The 20311-nt window shown below is 38.9% G+C and overlaps 1 protein-coding gene across 5 annotated transcripts in view; it reads left to right on the forward strand.

The window, feature by feature from the left end:
* Positions 1-6396: 6396 nt before the first annotated feature.
* The window catches only part of NAA35 (N-alpha-acetyltransferase 35, NatC auxiliary subunit), a 94755-nt gene continuing 80840 nt past the window's right edge, over positions 6397-20311 (forward strand). The window contains exons 1-3 of one of the 5 annotated variants that reach the window (XM_045882332.3): positions 6397-6419; positions 7476-7604; positions 18538-18571. In XM_045882332.3, the coding sequence (XP_045738288.1) occupies positions 7481-7604; positions 18538-18571 (158 nt within the window). In that variant the 5' untranslated portion in view covers positions 6397-6419; positions 7476-7480. Of the gene's footprint in view, positions 6420-6505; positions 6760-6801; positions 7073-7475; positions 7605-18537; positions 18572-20311 lie in introns of those variants that run through there. The other 4 variants (XM_045882330.3, XM_064579419.1, XM_045882328.3 and 1 more) reach the window with 4 other exon arrangements.

The raw sequence follows: 20311 nt of genomic DNA on the forward strand, positions 1-20311 counted from the left end.
GTGACTCCATTCAGTTTATAGGAGATCTATTCAGGGTAACTTACTAACAGGGGGTTTAGGGCTGGGGATGATCCATGGAAACGGCATAATTATTCTCCAAGAAGTCCAGACCTTAGTCCACAGATTTTATAGAGGGAGGGGACAGACAGAAGGGCATTAGAGTGAGATCAAAGTGTTCAGAAGTACCTGACAGCTCACCTTTAATCATGTGGCACCACCTGTGCATCAGGAAGGGGAAAGACTATGTTCTCTCTAACAGAGCCCTAGGAAGCCAAAGTAAGCCTCCCCACATTCCTCACTTTGGTGGGCATTTCTAAGGAATGTATATTAATCTCCAAGGGGCCTGGGATGTAACCACAAGAGAAGTGAACATGAATATGAACAAGTTGGAGGGCCAAAGATGGAGTCAGTATTGTCAGCCCTCCCACACTGGGACTATGGTAAAATAGTAGAGTAAAGATCATTTTCTTCTTTGATGAGCTAAAGAAAGCCATTAGGGACAAACATTTGGCTCTTAATTTCTTTATTAAAGGAAAGTTTTATTATGAAAAATTAACCATACAAAAATAGAATAATACAATGAACTCCTATATCCATCACCATCTTCCACAATTATCAATGCATATTATTCTCTCTATCCATTTACCTCCAACCCATCGATGATTTTGAAACAAACACTAGGCACCATATCTTTTTGCTTATAAATATTTCAGTATGGATCTCCTAAAAAATAAAGATTGTTGTTTTTTAAAAAAGATTACTACAGTGTCATTATACTACTTTAAAATATTAATTTCTGGATATCAAATATCCAGTCAGTGTTCAAGTTTGCTCAATAGTTTCAGATTCTTTTCAGTGTATTTTATTAGTATCTAAAGTTTATCTAATTCATAAGGTTTTTTTTTTAGTATTTCTTGATTCTTTGAATTTCTCTTCCAATTCATTAATTTCATATTTTGACTGCAATTAATTGATGTCTGCTGTGCTCACGTCCCTTTGTTTTGTTTTTTTTTAAAGATTTTATTTATTTATTTGACAGAGAGAGACACGGCGAGAGAGGGAACGCAAGCAGGGGGAGTGGGAGAGGGTGAAGCAGGCTTCCCGCAGAGCAGGAAGCCCGACGCGGGGCTCAATCCCAGGACCCTGGGATCATGATCAGAGCCGAAGGCAGACGCTTAACGACTGAGCCACCCAGGCGCCCCTCTCACGTCCCTTTTGATAGGAGTTTAAGAGTTTCAATATCTATGGATTAGACAACTCAAAGGGAATGTAAGAAATCTACATATGTATCAGATCTGTACCTCTGAAACAAATAATGCAATATATGTTAAGAAAAAAAAAAAAGAAGAAGAAGAAGGTAGCGGGAGGGGAAGAATGAAGCGGGGGAAATCGGAGGGGTAGACGAACCATGAGAGACGATGGACTCTGAAAAACAAACAGGGTTCTAGAGGGGAGGGGGGTGGGAGGATGGGTTAGCCTGGTGGTGGGTATTGAGGAGGGCACATTCTGCATGGAGCACTGGGTGTTATGCACAAACAATGAATCATGGAACACTTCATCTAAAACTAATGATGTAATGTATGGGGATTAACATAAGAATAAAAAAAAAGAAATCTACATATGTAGTTAATTTTTTTGGTTAATATTTTTTAAGTAAAAAAATTCACTTGATAAAGTGTGAAGGAATTGTTTGAAAATCACTCATAAAAAGGAATTGTGAAAAGATTTTTTACAAAGAAAACTGCTATAATTTACGTTATATATGTGTTATTAAAGGGATAATTGAGAGTTGACATCTCTCTTAGATTCACTGAACCACTCTCCTGGTTTTTTGCTAGCTTTGGTCTTTATTCTCAGAGCCCTTCACTAGGTCTCCTTCTTCTACCTGATCTCTAAATGTTTGGCTTCCTCAGGACTCAATTTTGAGCCTGCTTTCCTCCTGATGCCATCTTCTCATGGGATCTCCAAAATACCCATAGTACTAAATGACATCTTTGTTGATAAATTTGATTAAAAATACTTTCATGTAGCAAGTATAAAAAACAACCAAAAACAAAGTAAAAAGACAAATGATACACTGGCTAAAAAATTGCAACTTAAATCATAAAGAGTTAATATAGAGAACTTCTTAAAAGTAGAAAATAACCAGTAATCCTACAGAAAAATAGGTTAGAGATAAGAGTAGACAGATCACAGAAAAAGATGTAAAATTCACTTAAAAAGATAAAAAAATATTCTACCTCACTCATGATAAGAGAACGCAGATTAAAACTATACTGAGATACCATTTTTATTACTTTGCAGTTTGGCAAAATTCTAAAAGTTTGACCAAATACTATATTGATGAGGCAATGGGAAAGTGAGTACTCTTTCATGTTGCTGGTGGACATTAAAAAAGGAAAAAACTAAAAAAAAAAAAACAGGAACACACTCAGTAGAGGGGAATTTGGCAATGTTAGAATTACATATGTATGTATCCTTAGACCCCAAATTCTGTTTGTAGGAATTTAGCCCAAAGATACACTGGCAAAACTGTGAAAAGGCATAGACACAGAGCCATTCGTGGTAGCACTATTTATAATGGCAAAACCTTGGAAACAACCTAAATGTCCATCATTAGAGAACTGGTCGAATAAATTATGGTACATTCACTCGGTGAAGTACGAGGACTATCTTTTTTGGGCTATCAATCTAGGACACAGCCATATCAGGAAAAAAGTGATATAAGATATATACACATGTGTTATCACTTTAACATGAAATTATGAAAAATGGATGTTTATTTGAAAATGTTCTGTATTTAATTTTGTTACTTTTTAAAAAGATTTTATTTATTTATTTATTTATTTGAGGGAGAATAAGAGAGAGCACGCCGACAAAGGGAGAGGGAGAAGCAGACTCCCCACTGATCAAGGAGCCCGAAGTGGGGCTCGGTCCCAGGACCCTGAGATCATGACCTGAGCTGAAACCAAGAGTCAGATGGTTAGCCGACTGAGCCACTCAAGTGCCCCTAATTTTCTGTTACTTAAATGCTGTTATTTAAACAAAACTATAGAACTTGTTAACAATGGTAATTAGTAGTGATTGATAGGAACAACTAATTAAAAATGAATGAGAAAAATATATTTATAATATTCACACATTATAAACATTATACAGAGGATAATTATACATTATCCCTTAATACAGAAGTTTATTTTAACTTTTTTTAAAATAACTTTTTATTGGATTACTATGTACTTTTTTTCCTCTCTTTTTATTGAGGTATAGTTGACACACAATGTTACATTAATTTCAGGTGTATAGCAGAGTGATTCGGCAAGTCTGTATATTATGCTCTGCTCACTACAAGTGTAGCTACCCTCTGGCACCCCTACAAGGCTATTACAGTACCATTGATTGTATTCCCTATGCTATACCTTCTATTGCCATGACTTATTCATTCCATAACTGGAAGCCTGTATCTCCCACTGCCCTTCTCCCATTTTGCCCATCCCCCCACCCTCTCCCCTCTGGTAATTGTCAGTTTGTTCTGTATTTATGGGTCTGTTTCTGCTTTTTGTTGGTTTATTGGTTTGTTTTGTTTTTTAGATTCCACATGTGAGTGAAATCACATGGTATTTGTCTGTCTGACTTATTTCCCTTAGCATAACACTCTCTAGATCCATCCATGTTGTCGCAAATGATAAGGTCTCATTCTTTTTTAATGGCTGAGTAATAATATTCCATTGTGTATATGCATATATTTGTGTGTGTATCACATCTTCTTTATCCATTCATTTGTAGATGGGACTTGAGTTGCTTTCATATCTTGGCTATTCTGTGTATTCTTAAGATGTATAAATGTAAGACTTTTGAAAAAGGATAATTAAATACAATTGAACTGACTAAACTGATATTGCCTATACTTAGTAAAAAATGCCATTTTTTCTCTGTCATGTGGTACAGTAGGATGCTTTTACTCTATTTGCTTTTTTGAAAGCATTTCTCTGAACTGCCTGCAGGTTTTCAATTTCTTTTACGTAGTGGTGAAACTGAATACAGTCGGACGTAAAGTTCACTTTGGTAGCTCTGCTTTTATCAAACCCATGTTACACTGGTTCCTGGTATTAGTACAAAATGATGACATCAAGCTAAATTTCCTCTCAACATTAGTGTTTAGGCATGGAATACTTAGGATTTTATGAGTCAAGATTTAGTCTCATAGGAATTCTTTTCCAGCTGCCAAAATGCCCATCTCCTCTATATCTATAGGCATGTTTAAGTAGACCAAAAATTTGTCAATCAGTTCCTTTGCATTTATTTATTCATCATGTAGCCTATCTGATATCTAAAATGCCCATCATTTTTTAACACTATGAAGCATATGGGATGTCATCATAAATTTAAACCTCTCTTTCAGGGAAAATGGTTTTTAAAGTGGAGAGGTAATTAGAATTTGTAAAAATAAATTGAATTTCAGATAAATTAAAATTTTAGTAAAGAAATTAAGCAAATCCTGTTTCACTTGGCTGCCTTGTTCTGGTGTTTTTGTTTTGTATTGTTTTGTTTTGTTTTTCTCACTGTATCAGTTTTTGTCACGATCAACACACAATGCTGAATAACTCAGTTGCAGTCAGTTCATCCTTTTCTAGATTTCTTATGGCTTCTGCAAAGCTCATCAAATGGTTTTGGAGAAACAATATAGATTTGTTTTATTGTAATTCTTCCCTACATTTTTATCCTCAGTGCGTTTAGTGAGAACCTACCTCATGCCAACCACCACCCTAAGTGACGTAGATACAGATTTGATCAAAATTGGCAAAGCTCCTACCCTTATAAAACCTATTATTCTGTAAGAGACATAAAGATATATTTTTTACTTTTTAAAAAGCAACTATAGGGGCACCTGGGTGGCTTGGTAGGTTAAATGTCTGCCTTTGGCTCAGGTCATGATCCCAGGGCCCTGGGATCAAGCCCCCTCCCCCTCGGGCTCCCTGTTCGGCAGGGAGTCTGCTTGTCCTCTCCCTCTGCACTGCCCCCCCAGCTCATGCTCTTTTTCTTGGGCACTCTTTCTCTTTCTCTCAAATAACTAAATAAATAAGCAACTGTATTGAGGTTTGATTTGCAGGTGATAAAATGCACACATCATAAGTGTATATTTCAATGAATTTTTACAAATGTATGCACCCATATAATTGCTATCATAATCAAGATACAGAACATTTCTATCATCTCAGATCATTTAGCCCTATTCTAGTTAGTCCTTCCTTGGCAGGCAGGCAGTCACTGCTCTGTTTTGTCACTATGATTACATTTTTCTTTTTTAGAGTTTCACATAAATGGAATCATATTCTTTTGCATATACTCTTAATTTCCTTTGCTCAACATAATGTTTTTTGAGATTCATGTTTTTGTGGGTCAAGTAGTTCATCCTTGTTTGTTGGTAATTATTACATTGTATGGATATGCCACAAATTGTTTATCCATTCACCAGTTGATGAACATTTGGGTTGTTTCCAGTTTGGGATTATTAAGATTTTTTAAAAAATTTATTTATTTGAGACAGAGACAGAACATAAGCATGAGGGGGGGTAGGGAGAAGCAGACTCCCCACTGAGCATGGAGTGGGGCTTGGGGCTTGATCCAAGACCCTGAGATCATGACCTGAGCTGAAGGCAGATGGTTAAGTGACTGAGCCACCCAGGCGCCCCTCCGATTTTGGATTATTAGAAATGGAGCTATGAAAAGTAAGTACAGAGAACACATTTTAATAGTCCTAAGAAAATACCTGGGAGTGGAATTGCTAGATCAAGTGATAAGTGTTTGATTAATTTTCTGTCCAAGTGATTGTACTGTTCTGCATTCTCATCAGTAACATATGAGAGGTCCAGTTGCTCCAAGTTCTTGTCAACATTTGGTGTCGTCTTTTAAATTTTGGCCATTTTAATGGGAATATAGTGGTAAAGGTGGTTTCTTACTCCTGTCAGTCTACTTACACAATCCCACTTTAAAATTGATCATTTTATTAATAAATTTTTAAGAAAAACTTAAAACATTTACAAGTCTGAAAGAAAATGGCTTGCTTGACTCTGCAGATATTTTGTTTCTATTTTCCCTCAAGAAACCTCCAGGCTCTCTAGGAAACATAAATCCTGTGTCAGGCAGCACTAGCTCGACGAAGCTCACAGCTAGGCTCTTCTTGCATGGCCACAACTGCTAAGGTCTACAAGTACTTTCCCTGCTTTTTTTTTTCCGACTTAGCGTCACCTTTCTAAGAATTTCCCAGAGAGCCGCGCGGGGCGGGGCGGGCTCTGCGATCCCCCTGGCTCCACCCCTCACGGGGACTCTGCTTGAGGCAGGAGAAGGAAGGTAGCTTCCGGTCTCGCGATTGGCGCTAATCCCGCGAGAAGAGAAGACGGCTGCCATCGATGGCGGTGGTGAGGGAGGGGGTGTGGCCGGGGCGCTCGAAGTCCCCAGGAGTGAGGGAGAGGGGGCGGGGTCGCGCGCACCGGGCGTACGCATGCGCGCACGCGGCCGGTCGGGCTGGGCTGAGAGGGGAGGGGGCGGCGGCGGCGGCTGAGGCGGCGTCGTTATTTCCGCGGTCTGGTCGGTGCGTGGCGGCGCGGGTGGCCACGGGAGAAGTAGGTAGGGACCGCCCGTGCAGAGCCATTGAAACTCCCTCTCTCCCGTGTCCTGGAGCCGCAGCCCCCCGCGCGTGTGGCGGACCCTGGGGACACTAGGTCACCCTGCGGCCCCGGCCCTCCCGCCGTGCTTCAGGTAGGAGCTGCAGGCTCCCCTGTGTCCGCTGCCCGCCGAGGCCCCGGCCTTGCCCGGGCTACGACCCGGCACCGGGCGTGCCCGGCCTCCCGCGCGACGACAGCTCTGTCCTTGCTTCCGCGCCCTGTGGGGCCGGGCCGGGTTGACCCGGGTAGGGCGGACGTGGGGCGGGTCCCCGCCTCAGGTGCGCCGCCACCCTGGGCCGGGCGGGTAGGTCCCCCGCCAGGCGCTCCCGCACTCCGTGCCCGCTGTGGAAGGCTGTGCGGGGCTCATGTCGGGCCGGGGAGAGGTCGGCCCAGAGAGCTCCAGGCAGGTGAGGGACCACCCTGACTTGAATTTAGTTGCCCCATGGGCTCCCGGGCAGCGAGAGGGACTCTGAAGAGTGAGTGCCTTGGTCATTTGTGGCCAGTGTGGAAAGTTGGAAGCTCGAGTTGATTCTGTTTGGACCAGTGGTGGGGGGGCTTCTGATTTTTTTTCTTGGATGGTGGGCAAACTCTTAAAGCCCTGGTAGGTGCTGGGCTATTAGTAAATAAGCAGCAGTAGTGTTAATGTAAGATTTAATTGCATTAAGATTTTTTTTTCCCCAGTGCCATCCTCAAACTCAGGTCTGGCAGTTTAGTAAGACTTCCGTCCAGTACTTGAGCGAACACACATGGCTTGCAAATACTCTTGCCCTGAAAGCCACAATCTCTTTTACACCAGTGTTAATTTTATAGGCATTATGGTCATGAAAGCTTCTGTAGAAGATGATGATTCAGGATGGGAGCTCAGTATACCAGAAAAGATGGAAAAAAGCAGTACAAGCTGGGTGGACATAACCCAAGATTTTGAAGAAGCTTGTCGAGGTGAGTTTGAATTTTTGGACTAGAAATTGAAAATCTGGGAAAAGGTAAAATAAAATCTTGATTGCGATTTGTAGCCTAAATGAAATCAACAGGTAAGTGTGGTTTATCAAGTTTGTTGACCACACTTACTCATTCTCCACCCTCTAATTTTAACTTTGATTTAAAGCCAGTCAGTATTTGATAGTGCATGAAATAGTGATGTTGAAGCAAATGCTTCAATTTTTCTAGCTTTAAGTAACAGATTAGAGAGTACATGGCAATAATTTCACATTGTGGAAACATGAATTGTATTGACCTAAAGATGGTAGTAGTATTGTATATATGAGGTTTTTAAATAATCAAATCACATGATTCACTGCTTAAGAGGCTCCAGTAGCTTCCTGTTCCATGTAGAATAAAATCCATATTCCATCCCTATGGCCTGTATGGTCTGGTGCCTGCCTACCACTGACTTCATTTTTGTACCACTGCCCTACTAGGCTCATTATGTTAGTCACAACGTCCTTTTTATGTCATTAAGCACACCAGGGCAGTTTCCCCTCGGATCTCTGCATATTTCTTTTTCTGTGTTTTAAACTGCTTTGCCTCCAGGTCTTCACATAGCTGTCTCCTTCCTGGCCGGTTAAATGTTACCTCCCCGGCGAGGATGTCTCAAAACAACTAATCTAAGTAGATTTAGCCCTGTTCTCTTCTGTCCAACTCCACCTCAGTTGAATCACTCTGTTTTATTTTTATCATAAAACTTATCTACTGTCAGAAACTGTCATTTCCAGTTACTTCTTGTTTATTGTCAACCTTACCCACCGGAACATAAGCTCTGTGAGTGCAGAGATCTTGTCTGTAACTCTAGTACACAGAATATTGCGTGATACATAGTAATAGTTTAATAAACCCATAGGCATAAGTGATTAGAGAAATGAGCGTGTTTGTTGTCTGAGGGGAATGAGCCTTAGGGAGAGACTGGAAAGAGAAAGGAACAAATGGTAGAATGAGAGGGGTGCCTGGTTGGCTTAGTTGGTTAAGCATCTGCCTTCCGCTCAGGTCATGATCCTGGGGTCCTGGGATTTAGCCCCGCTGCAGGCTCCCTCTGTGCACCCCCCAACTTGTGTTCTCTTGCATGTTGTGCATTCTGCCTCTCAAATAAATAAATAAAATCTTTAAAAAAAATGGTAGGGTGAGAGCTTGAATTTGAAGAGAGGATGGGATCAAGAACATGGTAGAGAAATTATCTTGGGGAAAAGAATGAGGAATTACTGAGACAGGAGAACTGAGGTTAGGATTGGGGAAGAAACAGGTATATATATATTTTTAAGATTTTATTTATTTGAGAGAGAGAGAATGAGTGGGGGGAGCCGCAGAGGGAGAAGCAGACTCCCCGCAGAGCAGGGAGCCTGACGTGGGACTTGATCCCAGGACCCTGAGATCATGACCTGAGCCATAGGCAGATGCCCAACTGACTGAGCCACCCAGGTCCCTGAAACAGGTATATTTCTAAGTGGATTGGGAGGAATGGTGGAGGGATGCACACACACCTCGATGGCTTCTATTTTTTTCCTGAACAGGGTTAAGTCTTTGGTGCTGGTGAGATGGAGTGTTTAAAATAGTGCTCTTGAGAGGAGGAGTAGAGACTTGGAGTAGCTGCAGGTGGAAAGGGAGCCAGCTGAGTATAAGCAAAATGATAAATCATGCATCTGTCCTTTTATTGTTTGGAAATACATGTCCAGTTAAAGTATGTCTAAGTGAAATTGTGGAAGGAACATTAGACTGGGAATTGGGGGACTGCCCATATCCATCTATCCAAGGGAGAGAGAAAGAAGTGTAAGTTACAGTGTAATTTTTGTGCCCAGAGCTCTTAAACTATTAGTGGATTATACCCATCATCTTGCACTGATTTTTAAGTGATCTGTATTAGAGAGCTGTCATTCTGAACCTAAATGGAAAAGGTGTAATGAAGTTCATAATGGCTTCAGTTGGGCCTTAAAGGAGTGGTCGAGTTTCTATAAGTGAATGTGAGGGAATTACTCTAGACTGAGATGAACCATTACAGCCAGAATTCAGTGATTGTTTGATGTTTGAGGAAGAGTGAGTAATTTTGCTTCTTCATGGAACGAACTTTGAATAGGCAATATGGTTTAATCCCTGCTTCAGTGGGGACTGAGAGGGGGTAGCGTGTCATTTTGTTGCCAACCTCAAACCATCCTATTAACTCTTCCGTAATTAGCTCTTGCATTGTCTCAAGTGGCACAGATGTGAGGTATACTTGAAACTAAAAAGTTAATGTAGAAGTGATCTTCCTGTACATATGGATTTAGGACGAAAGGCTGTTGGCCACTCTTGAGCCTGTGGTATTAATTATTTGTTTTCTCTTCTTGAAATAATCAGATTCATAGCATCAATTTAGTTTTAGACTTCTGTTCTAGCAACTTTCCGAGGACTAAATTTAAAATAAATATTGCTATACCCTTGAACTGTTGCAGTGGTCATTCATCTTTAGTAACAGTGTGGTGGCATTTGGCTAGACTTTTGTGATTCTCGGTACCAAAATAATAAATAAATATGCATAGTGATGACAAGTGTTTTTCATGTACATTTCTATTTGTTCTTTTAGTGACTCTTCAAATTCTTCTGGACCAAATTCTAATTTCATCACTTCTTTTATTTCCTGTTAGGCAGATGGCACACATTCCCTCCACATTATATCTGACATTGAGGCCTTGGCTTTTTTTTCCCCCTGAAATTATTTTGAACATATGGTGCCATTACTGTTACTGTGCCTGATACATAACATGTCATTCATCTAAATAACACCTCTTGAGCTTTGCTTCTCTAGGAAACTTTGCCTAATTAAACCATCTCATTGACTCCTATAAAAAGGAGGAAAGGGAGGAAATACAAATGATTGTATTTCATTTGGTTGTCTAAAGTTAAATGCTTTCTGAAGTACAAACCTACAACTTAGAAATTTCACTTAAACACAAATGATCATAAAATACGCATTGCTCCTTCTTCTACCTACCAGATTCCCTTTTTCCACACTCTCTCTGGATAGCCAACAACCTCTCCTAGGATGATGATACCATTAGGTGTCTAGAACCCAGAGGTAATCCAGGGTTGGCCATCAATACTTCATTCTCTTTGAGCTTTAGTCTAGAAGGACATGGGTCCATCCTGTCATCCTATGTCCTTCTGTCTTTGATGGCTTCACTCATTCCTTCTTAGCTGTCTTTCTCACAGGCCCTATAGTTTAAGGTCCCCTCACCTATCCAGTTTCTTTAACTCTTGCCCAGTACTTTTGGAAAACCACTTTTATTGATTTCTCTTCCCTCCTTTAAAATCCAGGATTCTTAAGCTTCTTGTTTCTTTTCCTTTCTGTATTGTCTTCTCTCATTTAGAACATTTGTAGGTGCCTAATATATATTTGTTTAAAGAATGAATGAATATTTTAAGGCCATATTTCTTCAAATTAGAGAGTATCTGGATCTTGTACTTCAGAAGTTTGAGAACCCCTGCATTACATTAAATGCTGTCATTTTGGATGATTGCCTGAAACCAACATAATTATGAACACAAGATTGGGCATTGAAATTATAGCAATACTTGATTATAATGTTATCCATTTGGTAATCTGTAATCTTTTTCAAAAATTATCAAACTGATTAAATAGCATTTAACAATTATCTTAGAAAAGATATGGATTCTTAATAAAACTTTCATGTACTCCTCCGCTGAATTCATAAACTCCAATTTGAGAATCATTGTTCTAGGAATTTGCTGTTTGTTAGCACTTTATTCCAAGACGAAAAAGATGGATTAAAATTGTCTTGGTGAAAGATGTGGGCAACCTGTAAAATACATTTTTTTTTTTAAGATTTATTTATTTATTTATTTGACAGAGAGAGACACAGCGAGAGCAGGAACACAAGCAGGGGGAGTGGGAGAGGGAGAAGCAGGCTTCCCACTGAGCAGGGAGCCCGATGTGGGGCCAGATCCCAGGACCCTGGGATCATGACCTGAGCCAAAGGCAGATGCTTAACGACTGAGCCACCCAGGCACCCCTACATTTTATTTTTTAAGTGATTTTGATTTTGGAAATGAAATTATGTTTTCCTTGTTATATCCTATCAAGAATGTTTTCAGTGGTAGGTCATGGGTGGGGTGGGCAGCACTAGTAATTGTGGGTCACTTTAGATCAGTGATTCCACCAGGGTTGATTTTTGCCCCTCAAGGAACATTTACCAATGTCTTACAACATTTTTGGTTGTCACAGTAGGAGGCGGCTGCTACTGGTGTCTAGCGGGTACACACCAAGGGTGCTACACAGGATAGCTCCCACAAAGAAGTAATTATTTTGCATAAAATGTCATTAGTGCTATGTAGCTCACTCTATTTAGATTATTTTCAATAATATTCAACTATCATTTAACCTTTCTGACCCTGGATTCTTCAGGAAAGGAACGTATGGATGGACGTCTTAATGCCTCTAACAACTAGCGTTAACATAGAGCAAGCAGTGGGAAGAGAATGGGACCTTTGCTGTACTTTGAGTTCTCTTCTGCATTGTTGAATGCATCCTATCAGATTTTCTCTTTAATCAGGCAGGTGTTGTGTATCCTCCTTTATGTTGGTAGTTTTTGGTTAACAGAAAAGCTGTCCTCAGAAGTCACCACTTTCCCTCTTTTAGCTGGTTATTCCACTATCCATATTTGGAAAGCATGCTTTTATTGCCACTTCTTGATTCCTTGCATTCACAATTTGGCATCATCTATGGACTTCTATCCATATAGTTAGAGCTACATTATGGATATGCAAATATTATCCATAGCTGAGCCAAAGAGTAAAGCTTTTATTACTTTTTCCTTCTTGCATAGTTCTTACACAAAAAATTTTTACCCAAAATCTATGTAGTTATCATTAATTCTACCTTAGACTCCTTGCCCCTTTTCTAAATCTCAAGACATTCAGACACCTCAGACATCCTGTCATTTTCATTTCTTTGAAGAAACTTCTCAAGCCTCTTACTTATTGCTCCAATTTGGACTTCTTGCCTTTGTACATCATGTAATCCTGAGGTCATCAGCCTGGGGTTTCTTATTTTAATAAAAATTAGACATCTTTATTCTCCTCCTGAGGAGAGTGCATGGGAGATATAATCTGGATGTCTGAAAATGTCTTCATTCTATCCTCCCACTTTATTGATAATATGTCTGGATACCTTTGATAATTTTGAGGGCATGACCCATTGATGGTTTTGCACCGATGTTGCTATTAAAAAGTTTGATGACTTTCTGATAACTGAGCTTTCATATGTAACCTCTTAAGATCTTCTATTTGACCCTATATACACACCTTTCACAGTGGTTTGCCTGATTAACAACTCTGAGGTCCTTTCACCTTGTCTGTTCCTTTAGTTCTAGGAAACTTTATTCTATTTCCTCTTTGGGTTTGTTTGTTAGTGTTTTTGTTTTTGGTTTTTTTGTATTCTCCATATGGACTGTCTGTTTTTTGGATACTGAACCTTTGGGAGATGCTTAGATCATGAGAGTGGAGCCCACATGAATGGGATTAGTCCCTTCTGCTGTTTGAGGTTACCGCAGAAAGATGACTGTCTAGCAAGTGGGCCCTCACCAAATACCTGCTGGTGCCTTGATCTTGGACTTCCCAGATTCTAGAACTGTGAGAAATAAACGTTTGTTGTTTATAGGCTGCCCAGGTATATTTTGTAGGTATATTATAGGTATTTTTTTGTTGTAGCAGCCTGAATAGACTAAGACTATCTTCCAAACCTACTGTATTTTTCTTTTCTGCTGTAATGTTAATTTTTAAAATTTCTTTTCTCTGAATATTCCTCCTCCCTTTTATAAAAAAGTAAAATGTCCTGTTTTTATTTCAGGGTTGCACTGTTTTATCTCTGTAAGGATAATAGTTCTTTTGAATGTTCTTGTACAAAGTATCTTTCCTCCAACTCGCCTTTTCTTTTTTTAGTTTGTTTCCTATAGTTTATATCTTTCATATTTGGGCATTACTTCAGATATCTAAGAATTCTTTGTTGCCTGTCTAAGGGTGGGAAACCAAAAAGCCAATTGGAAGCTCTGAATTTTTGAGTGGGACTTATTGACACTGACTGTCACTGTCAAGTGATCTGACTTGGCTTTTGTGGTGAAGAACATCTGATATAAGTTATTTAGCAATTTCTATTTGGAAAGATTATATTCAGTAGAGAAAATTTATCTAGTCTTTTGCCTTGAAGTTGAAGCTCTGGCTTGACTGCCTATGATTTAACAGTTAAGTGGGGGAAGAGATCTGGGTTTTTCACATATTCACTTAATGCCCCCTCTTTCCAGTACTGTACCTGGCCTTCCAATAACCTTAGGTCTCTGGAGATGTTTTTACCCTCTTCAAAAAAAATCTTCAGTATGTGAGGTTAGGGAGGGGCAGTTACCCTGCTCTGTAAATAGGACAGGGTTCTGTGTTGTCTGACTGCTCAGTCCTGCATGTTTTAGCCTCCCTTTATCTGCACTTTTAGAGGCAAGTGGTAAGTCAGGTTGGTTTTTGGCTTTCTCCACTCCTGATTTTAGTATTTTGTTTTCTTGAGTTAGCTAAGAAACTACTTGTCTTTTTATTTCCAAGTTTCCCCAATTTTGTTGTACTATTTCTGCACCTGTTTTCTTCTTTGGAGTGTATAGCTTTCTTAAAACACATACACACACACACACTTCCTCTGGTTGTTTTAATGAGATTTCAGGTAGTTGCATGTGTTCAGTTAGCCACCTTTACCCCCTGGTAAACCTCAATTGGTTTGTTTAAATATCACTGTTACAGTGGTATTGGATTTCAACTGTATCATTCAACCTACTGATTCAGTAGGTGTTCATAGGGTCCCTAGCTGGGAACTTAACCATCATTTATAATGTTATGGGTGGAAATCTGTTCAGAGATCTGTAATTTCAGTTTACACATGATCTGTTCACTTATAAGATGATAAAATGTATTTGCCTTGTCACATAAGTACATGTTTTTCTCTGTCCTGTAAGATAATTTTTCTCAGGAGAATGATCATATGCTTCAAGTGCTTACTGCTGCATACCCAAACTCCACCACAAGTTCTGATTTATTATTCATTTCCAAGGCAAAAGGAAGGATGCCCAGTAAGATGTTAGGAAATTCTGTGACCCACAAAATTTAGTTAAATTTTCTCTCACAACAGATCTATTCATGCCTTATATGAGAGTGAGGATAAAAGAAAAAGGTGGTTTATTGTTAAGGTAGTCAAAAAAATTTGAATCATCAACTTTTCCTCGTATCTGATTTTTTCCTTTGCTCTGAGTGTTTTAAGCTATGTACTACTGCACCTACTTAAGGTTTTAACTTAAAAGTAGAAGTAACTATTTTTTATCATTGTGTTAACGTAGTTCAGTAGTTTGGTGTGTCTGTGATCCCTGGGATCATCAAGATTTCAAAGGGTATGCAAGGTCAAAACAATTTCCATGGTAAAACTATTTCCATATAATATTGAGATGTTAACTTGCCTTTTTGACTCTCCTTATTAGTACTGTGGAATTTTCCAGGGACTCCATGACGTGTGATGATGTCATTGCTCTGCTAAGATAAATGTAAAACATCCTTCTCACTAAATTTTTTGAGACTTGCAGCCTAGTTGGGTAAGACCCAAACTACTCAGGTCTATAGTGCTGTAGAAAAGATCGTGATTTTGTGTCCAGTTGTTGATCATGCAGTGAGAGTGCTTGCACTCTGCTTAGTTGAGTAAATTTTAAAGTTTCCTGCCTACAGTTTACTGTGATCGGATTACTGATGTTTTTTTTTCTTTTAAGATTTAATTTATTTATTTATTTGAGAGAGAAAGAGGGCATGCGCACGTGCACGCATGAGGAAAAGCAGAGGGAGAGGGACAAGTGGATTCTGCACGGAGTGCGGAGCCCGAGGTGGAGCTAAATCCCAGGATTCTGAGATCATGACCTGAGCCAAAATCAAGAGTTGGTTGCTTAATTGACTGAGCCACCCAGGCCCCCCTGATTACTGGTGTTCTGAGGAACCTAATGAGAGTCAGCTAGTTCAACCCTTCATTTTACAGATAGGAGACCAAGACCCAGAGTGATTGACTTGCTTTTAGGTCTGTGGAGTGTTTTTAAGTTTGGTGAAGCTGTTTGGTTCCCAAATCTACCTTAAGTATTTGATAAATCATTGCAGCAGTTCTCAGATTTTTTGGTCTTAGGACCCCATTATACTCTTAAAAATTATACTTTTAAACTCTTTAAAAATTGTGTGTTAGCATATATATAGATGTTTATTGTATTAAAATTTAAAACAGAAATTTAAAAAATACTTACCAATTCATTTAAAAACAATTATAAACCCATTGCATGTTAACATGTTTTTTAATGAAAAATAAATGTATTTTTCAAAACAGAATGACTTACAAGAATGGAGTTGTTTTGTTTTTTGAAAATCTCTTTAATATCAGCATAATGAAGGGCACCTGAATTCCTTATCTGTGTGTTTATTTGAAGTAAATGACGTAAATCTGGCCTCATCCAGTATGTAGTTGAAAAATGGAGGAACCTTTTCAGATAATTGTGGATACTCTTCTTTGATATTACAGTACAACAAAACTTGATGGGTGGTAGTTTCTTTTTTTTTTTAATTTTTTTATTGTTATGTTAATCACCATACATTACATCATTAGTTTTTGATGTAGTGTTCCATGATTCATTGTTTGTGCATAACACCCAGTGGACGGGTGGTAGTTTCTTAAAGATTAGTTGTGATGTGGAATCCGAAGACCTGTCAGTGGACTTTCCATTCTTTGTTACATTAAAATCCCCTGGTCGGCCTTGAATTTTGAATGGATCTTTTATCCATGCCTAATTTTGAAACATGTGTTGCTATTTGGAAAATAATGGTTCATTGAGTTAAGCAGATCTTCCAAATGCTGATATAATTATATAATACGGAAAAGCACATTTGTTAATATCACCACCAATATCAGAAACGTCTTTTTTAAGTATTGAGAAGCTATCAGGTTCACAGTGTCAGATATTTCTCCAAATTCCAATTTTTGAATAAAAGCTCCAGTTTTATCATTGGCAACACAAATGTCAGCTGTTTTTCTTAAAGCAACAAACTCATTTATTTTCAAGAAAATGACATATTCTCAGATCTGAATAAGTATAGTTTGGCCATTGTTCAAGTAAAAATGGTGTTCCATAATTGTGCAAGTGCTTTTCCTTAAGACAGCATCTTACATTGGTATGCGGCAAAAGTGCTTATACTTCCCATTTTGTCAGATAGACTGTTTAAATAAAGATGTACTCAGAGATTGAGATTTAATCAGCTAAATCAGGGCCAGCACTAGGATGAAGTGATTGAGGCACCTAGGGTGCAAAATTTAAGAATTTGCTACCTGAAAGTGAGTGCCTCTTTAAATTTTGCATGGGAGGTTCTTCACTTGCTACACTGTGGTCCCAGCTCTGAGGTTAATAATTTTACTGCTTCATCAAGGACTTCTTAAGTGAAACTAAAAAAAAAAAAGTTTGTCTTTTTTAACTGCAAATGTATGGAGGTAAAGAATACACTATTTAGCTTGGGGCCACTGTCTTAATTTGTGCTGAAACTAAAGCAGTGTAGCCCCGCCCCCCATTTTTTTTTTCCTCTTTTTTTTTAAAGATTTTATTTGGGAGAGAGAGAATGAGAGACAGAGAGCATGAGAGGGAGGAGGGTCAGAGGGAGAAGGAGACTCCCTGCTGAGCAGGGAGCCCGATGCGGGACTCGATCCCGGGACTCCAGGATCATGACCTGAGCCGAAGGCAGTCGCTTAACCAACTGAGCCACCCAGGCGCCCTATTTTTCCTCTTTATGCGTTGCTTTTGCGTCATCAGTGCAAATGTCAACACGATGAAAAAGACAATGTTTTGGTATTACTATAAAAGTAATTTTTAAATTTTATCTATTTGGGAAAGAGTGCGAGCGGGAGCTCGCCAGTACGTGCACGAGTGAGCGGGGGTGGAGGGGCAGAGGGAGGAGAGAATCATAAGTAGGCCCCACACTCAGTGTGGAGCCCAACACAGGGTTCAGCCTCACAACCCTGAGATCATGACCTGAGCCGAAATCAAGAGTTGGATGCTTAACCGACTGAGCCACCCAGATGCCCCAATATTACTATGAAAGTAATTCGAATATCACAGACACCACCTGGGTTCCCAGACCATCTTTGAGAACTGCTGAAAACTAGTGCTTTGCACCTTCCACAAGATTTGACCATCAATATTTAAGCTACTTAAAATGTTATGGGAATGGTTCTCATCTTCCTTGCACATTGAACTCACCTGTAGTGCTTTAAAACCACTGCAGAGGTCCCACCCCTAGAATTTAATTGGTTTAGGGTGCTGCTTGGATGTTGGGATTTTCACAAGCTCCAGAGTTGATAACATTATGCAGCCAAGGTTGGGACCTGTTTTATAGGGGTTGAATACTGTTTGGATTAGCTGTTTACTCATGTTTTCTACATTGAAATAAAATGTAATTTTAAAAAGTAGCTTTGGCACTGTTCCTGGGACAAAAAGCGGTTAGATTATGACACCAAGTGGTTTAAAAACAACTTGAGAAATAGCAGTCAGTTCTGTGAAAAAGTATACTTAGGGGGAAATTTACTAGTGATACCTTAAAATGAGGTTGGTAATTCTGATTAGATTATTTTGGCCTCTGGTGGGTTGCTTGCTAATTCTAAAAAGTTCAATTTATAGAGTTTATTCACTCTGTAGAAGGCATTATATTAGTAATTGAGTACAAATAATAATTTCTTAGAAAATGGAGTTTAATGAAAGCCCATTTTTCAAACAAAACTTTTTTTCTTAGAATTAAAATTTAAATATTAAGATGGTATTATTCAAAGGATTTTTTTTCTCTTTGTTTCTTTTAGAATTAAAGTTGGGAGAACTGCTTCATGATAAGCTGTAAGTATTTGTGTCATTTGAAATAGTGTAGTTAATACTTCTATGTTTTTTCTCGTGTGCAATAGTATTCCTTGAGACCTGGGTAATACATTTCAAAGCTGTAAAAATAAAATGAATTATAAATATATTTTTAACATTGATGAGTTATTTTGGGGCAGCTGACCCTAGTTGTGATATGAAATGGTTGGACTTAGTGAAACTGTGCCTCATGGTCCTTGAGAGTTAGATATATAGGATGTGGAATTTCTTGAAGAAAAGTTAACAGGCTGTATGTTATCTATAATGGGCTGGTTGATTAGCAGAGATAAGTGAGATAATGGCTGGATGAAAGTAGATCGAAAATCCCTGGAAAGGTGAAAAAAGAGAGGTGCTTGATTCTATTTATACTACCATAGATAGCCTCAGTTCCCATACTGCTCTGGCCAGGCTCAATTTCAAGGTTAGAAATATTAAATGTTAAATTAGTGGCTGAGATTGGACATTCGGGAAGCAAGGGTAGACCCTGAAATTTAGTTCTTCTTAGACTCTAGTGTGAATCGGAATCATCCCACACATTGAAAACACATGTTGCTGGGCCCCACCCCCAGAGTTCCTTCTTTAGGTCTGGCGTGGGACCACAGAAGTTGCATTTCCGCCAAGTACCCTGATGAGGTTGATGCTGCTGATCCAGGGACCAACTACACTGGTGCTGCCCGCAATTCTAGGAAAGCTATAATGAAACCATATCACAAGCTAGTGCAGGAAAGAGTGTGGCTCCTGACTGTGGAACAAGATTTGAAAGAAGTTAGCTGGAGGGACCAAGCTCTCTTCATTTCCCCAAGTTTTTAGGTTCAGCCCAGGGAACATGATTGCCAGCAGCCTCCCTGGACCATCTATTTAGTAAGGTTATATTTTTGTGATCATATCTCCCTTAGCTGTCTTGTCTTTTATCCCTAGCATACAATCTTCTAACATGCTATGTAACTTTTTATCTTTATTGTTTATTCTCTGTTTCCTTCCACTGGATATAGTAAGGCAGGCAAATTTGTTCTGCTCACTCATGTATCCTAAGTATCTAGAACCATGCTTAGAACATATTAGGTGCTCCTGGAATTTGTTGAATGAATGGAATAGCTAACTTAACGCTACTACAGTTTCCATAGAGCTTTACTAATTAGGCAGGTACCTCACTAGTCTAGGGTTTTAGTTGTGCCATTAAAACTTGATTTAGTTGTTCTCTTGTAATAAGTGGATACTTTGTTTTAAACTAATTCAGACATCAGAGGTGAAACAAAAACTTCCCATGACACTGCCCCGACTCCGCCACATGCCTGTTCTTTGCCCAGAGATAATAACTGTTACCAGATTGTTGCATGTCTTTCTAGACCTATAAATATATTTACATACATTAGTAAAATCTGTAAAATTAGTTAATTGTAAGTACGAATCTACAGTATGTATTTTGAAAATTCCTTCCCAATTCAGTGTATCTTGGAGCTCATTCTCTGTTAGTATATAAGCTCTACCTTGTTCATTTTAACTGTTGGTTTGTATTTTACAAAATGACTATACCTGTGGTATCCCTATTGATGGACATTTAAATTGCAATATTTTTGGTAACATGGGAAAATTGAAGACATTTAATTTTTACAAGCCTTTTGTATACATGTACAAATAATTTTTAGAATGGAAGCCTAGGAATCAAATGACTAGATTTTAATGGGTTCAGCCAGACTTTCCTAAACAAAAGTGTGTATCAAT

This window comes from Mirounga angustirostris, unplaced genomic scaffold (genome assembly GCF_029215605.1).
Source record: "Mirounga angustirostris isolate CCGP_5_RB_7025 unplaced genomic scaffold, mMirAng1.0.hap1 SCAF_15, whole genome shotgun sequence".
Taxonomy (NCBI): Eukaryota; Metazoa; Chordata; class Mammalia; order Carnivora; family Phocidae; genus Mirounga; species Mirounga angustirostris.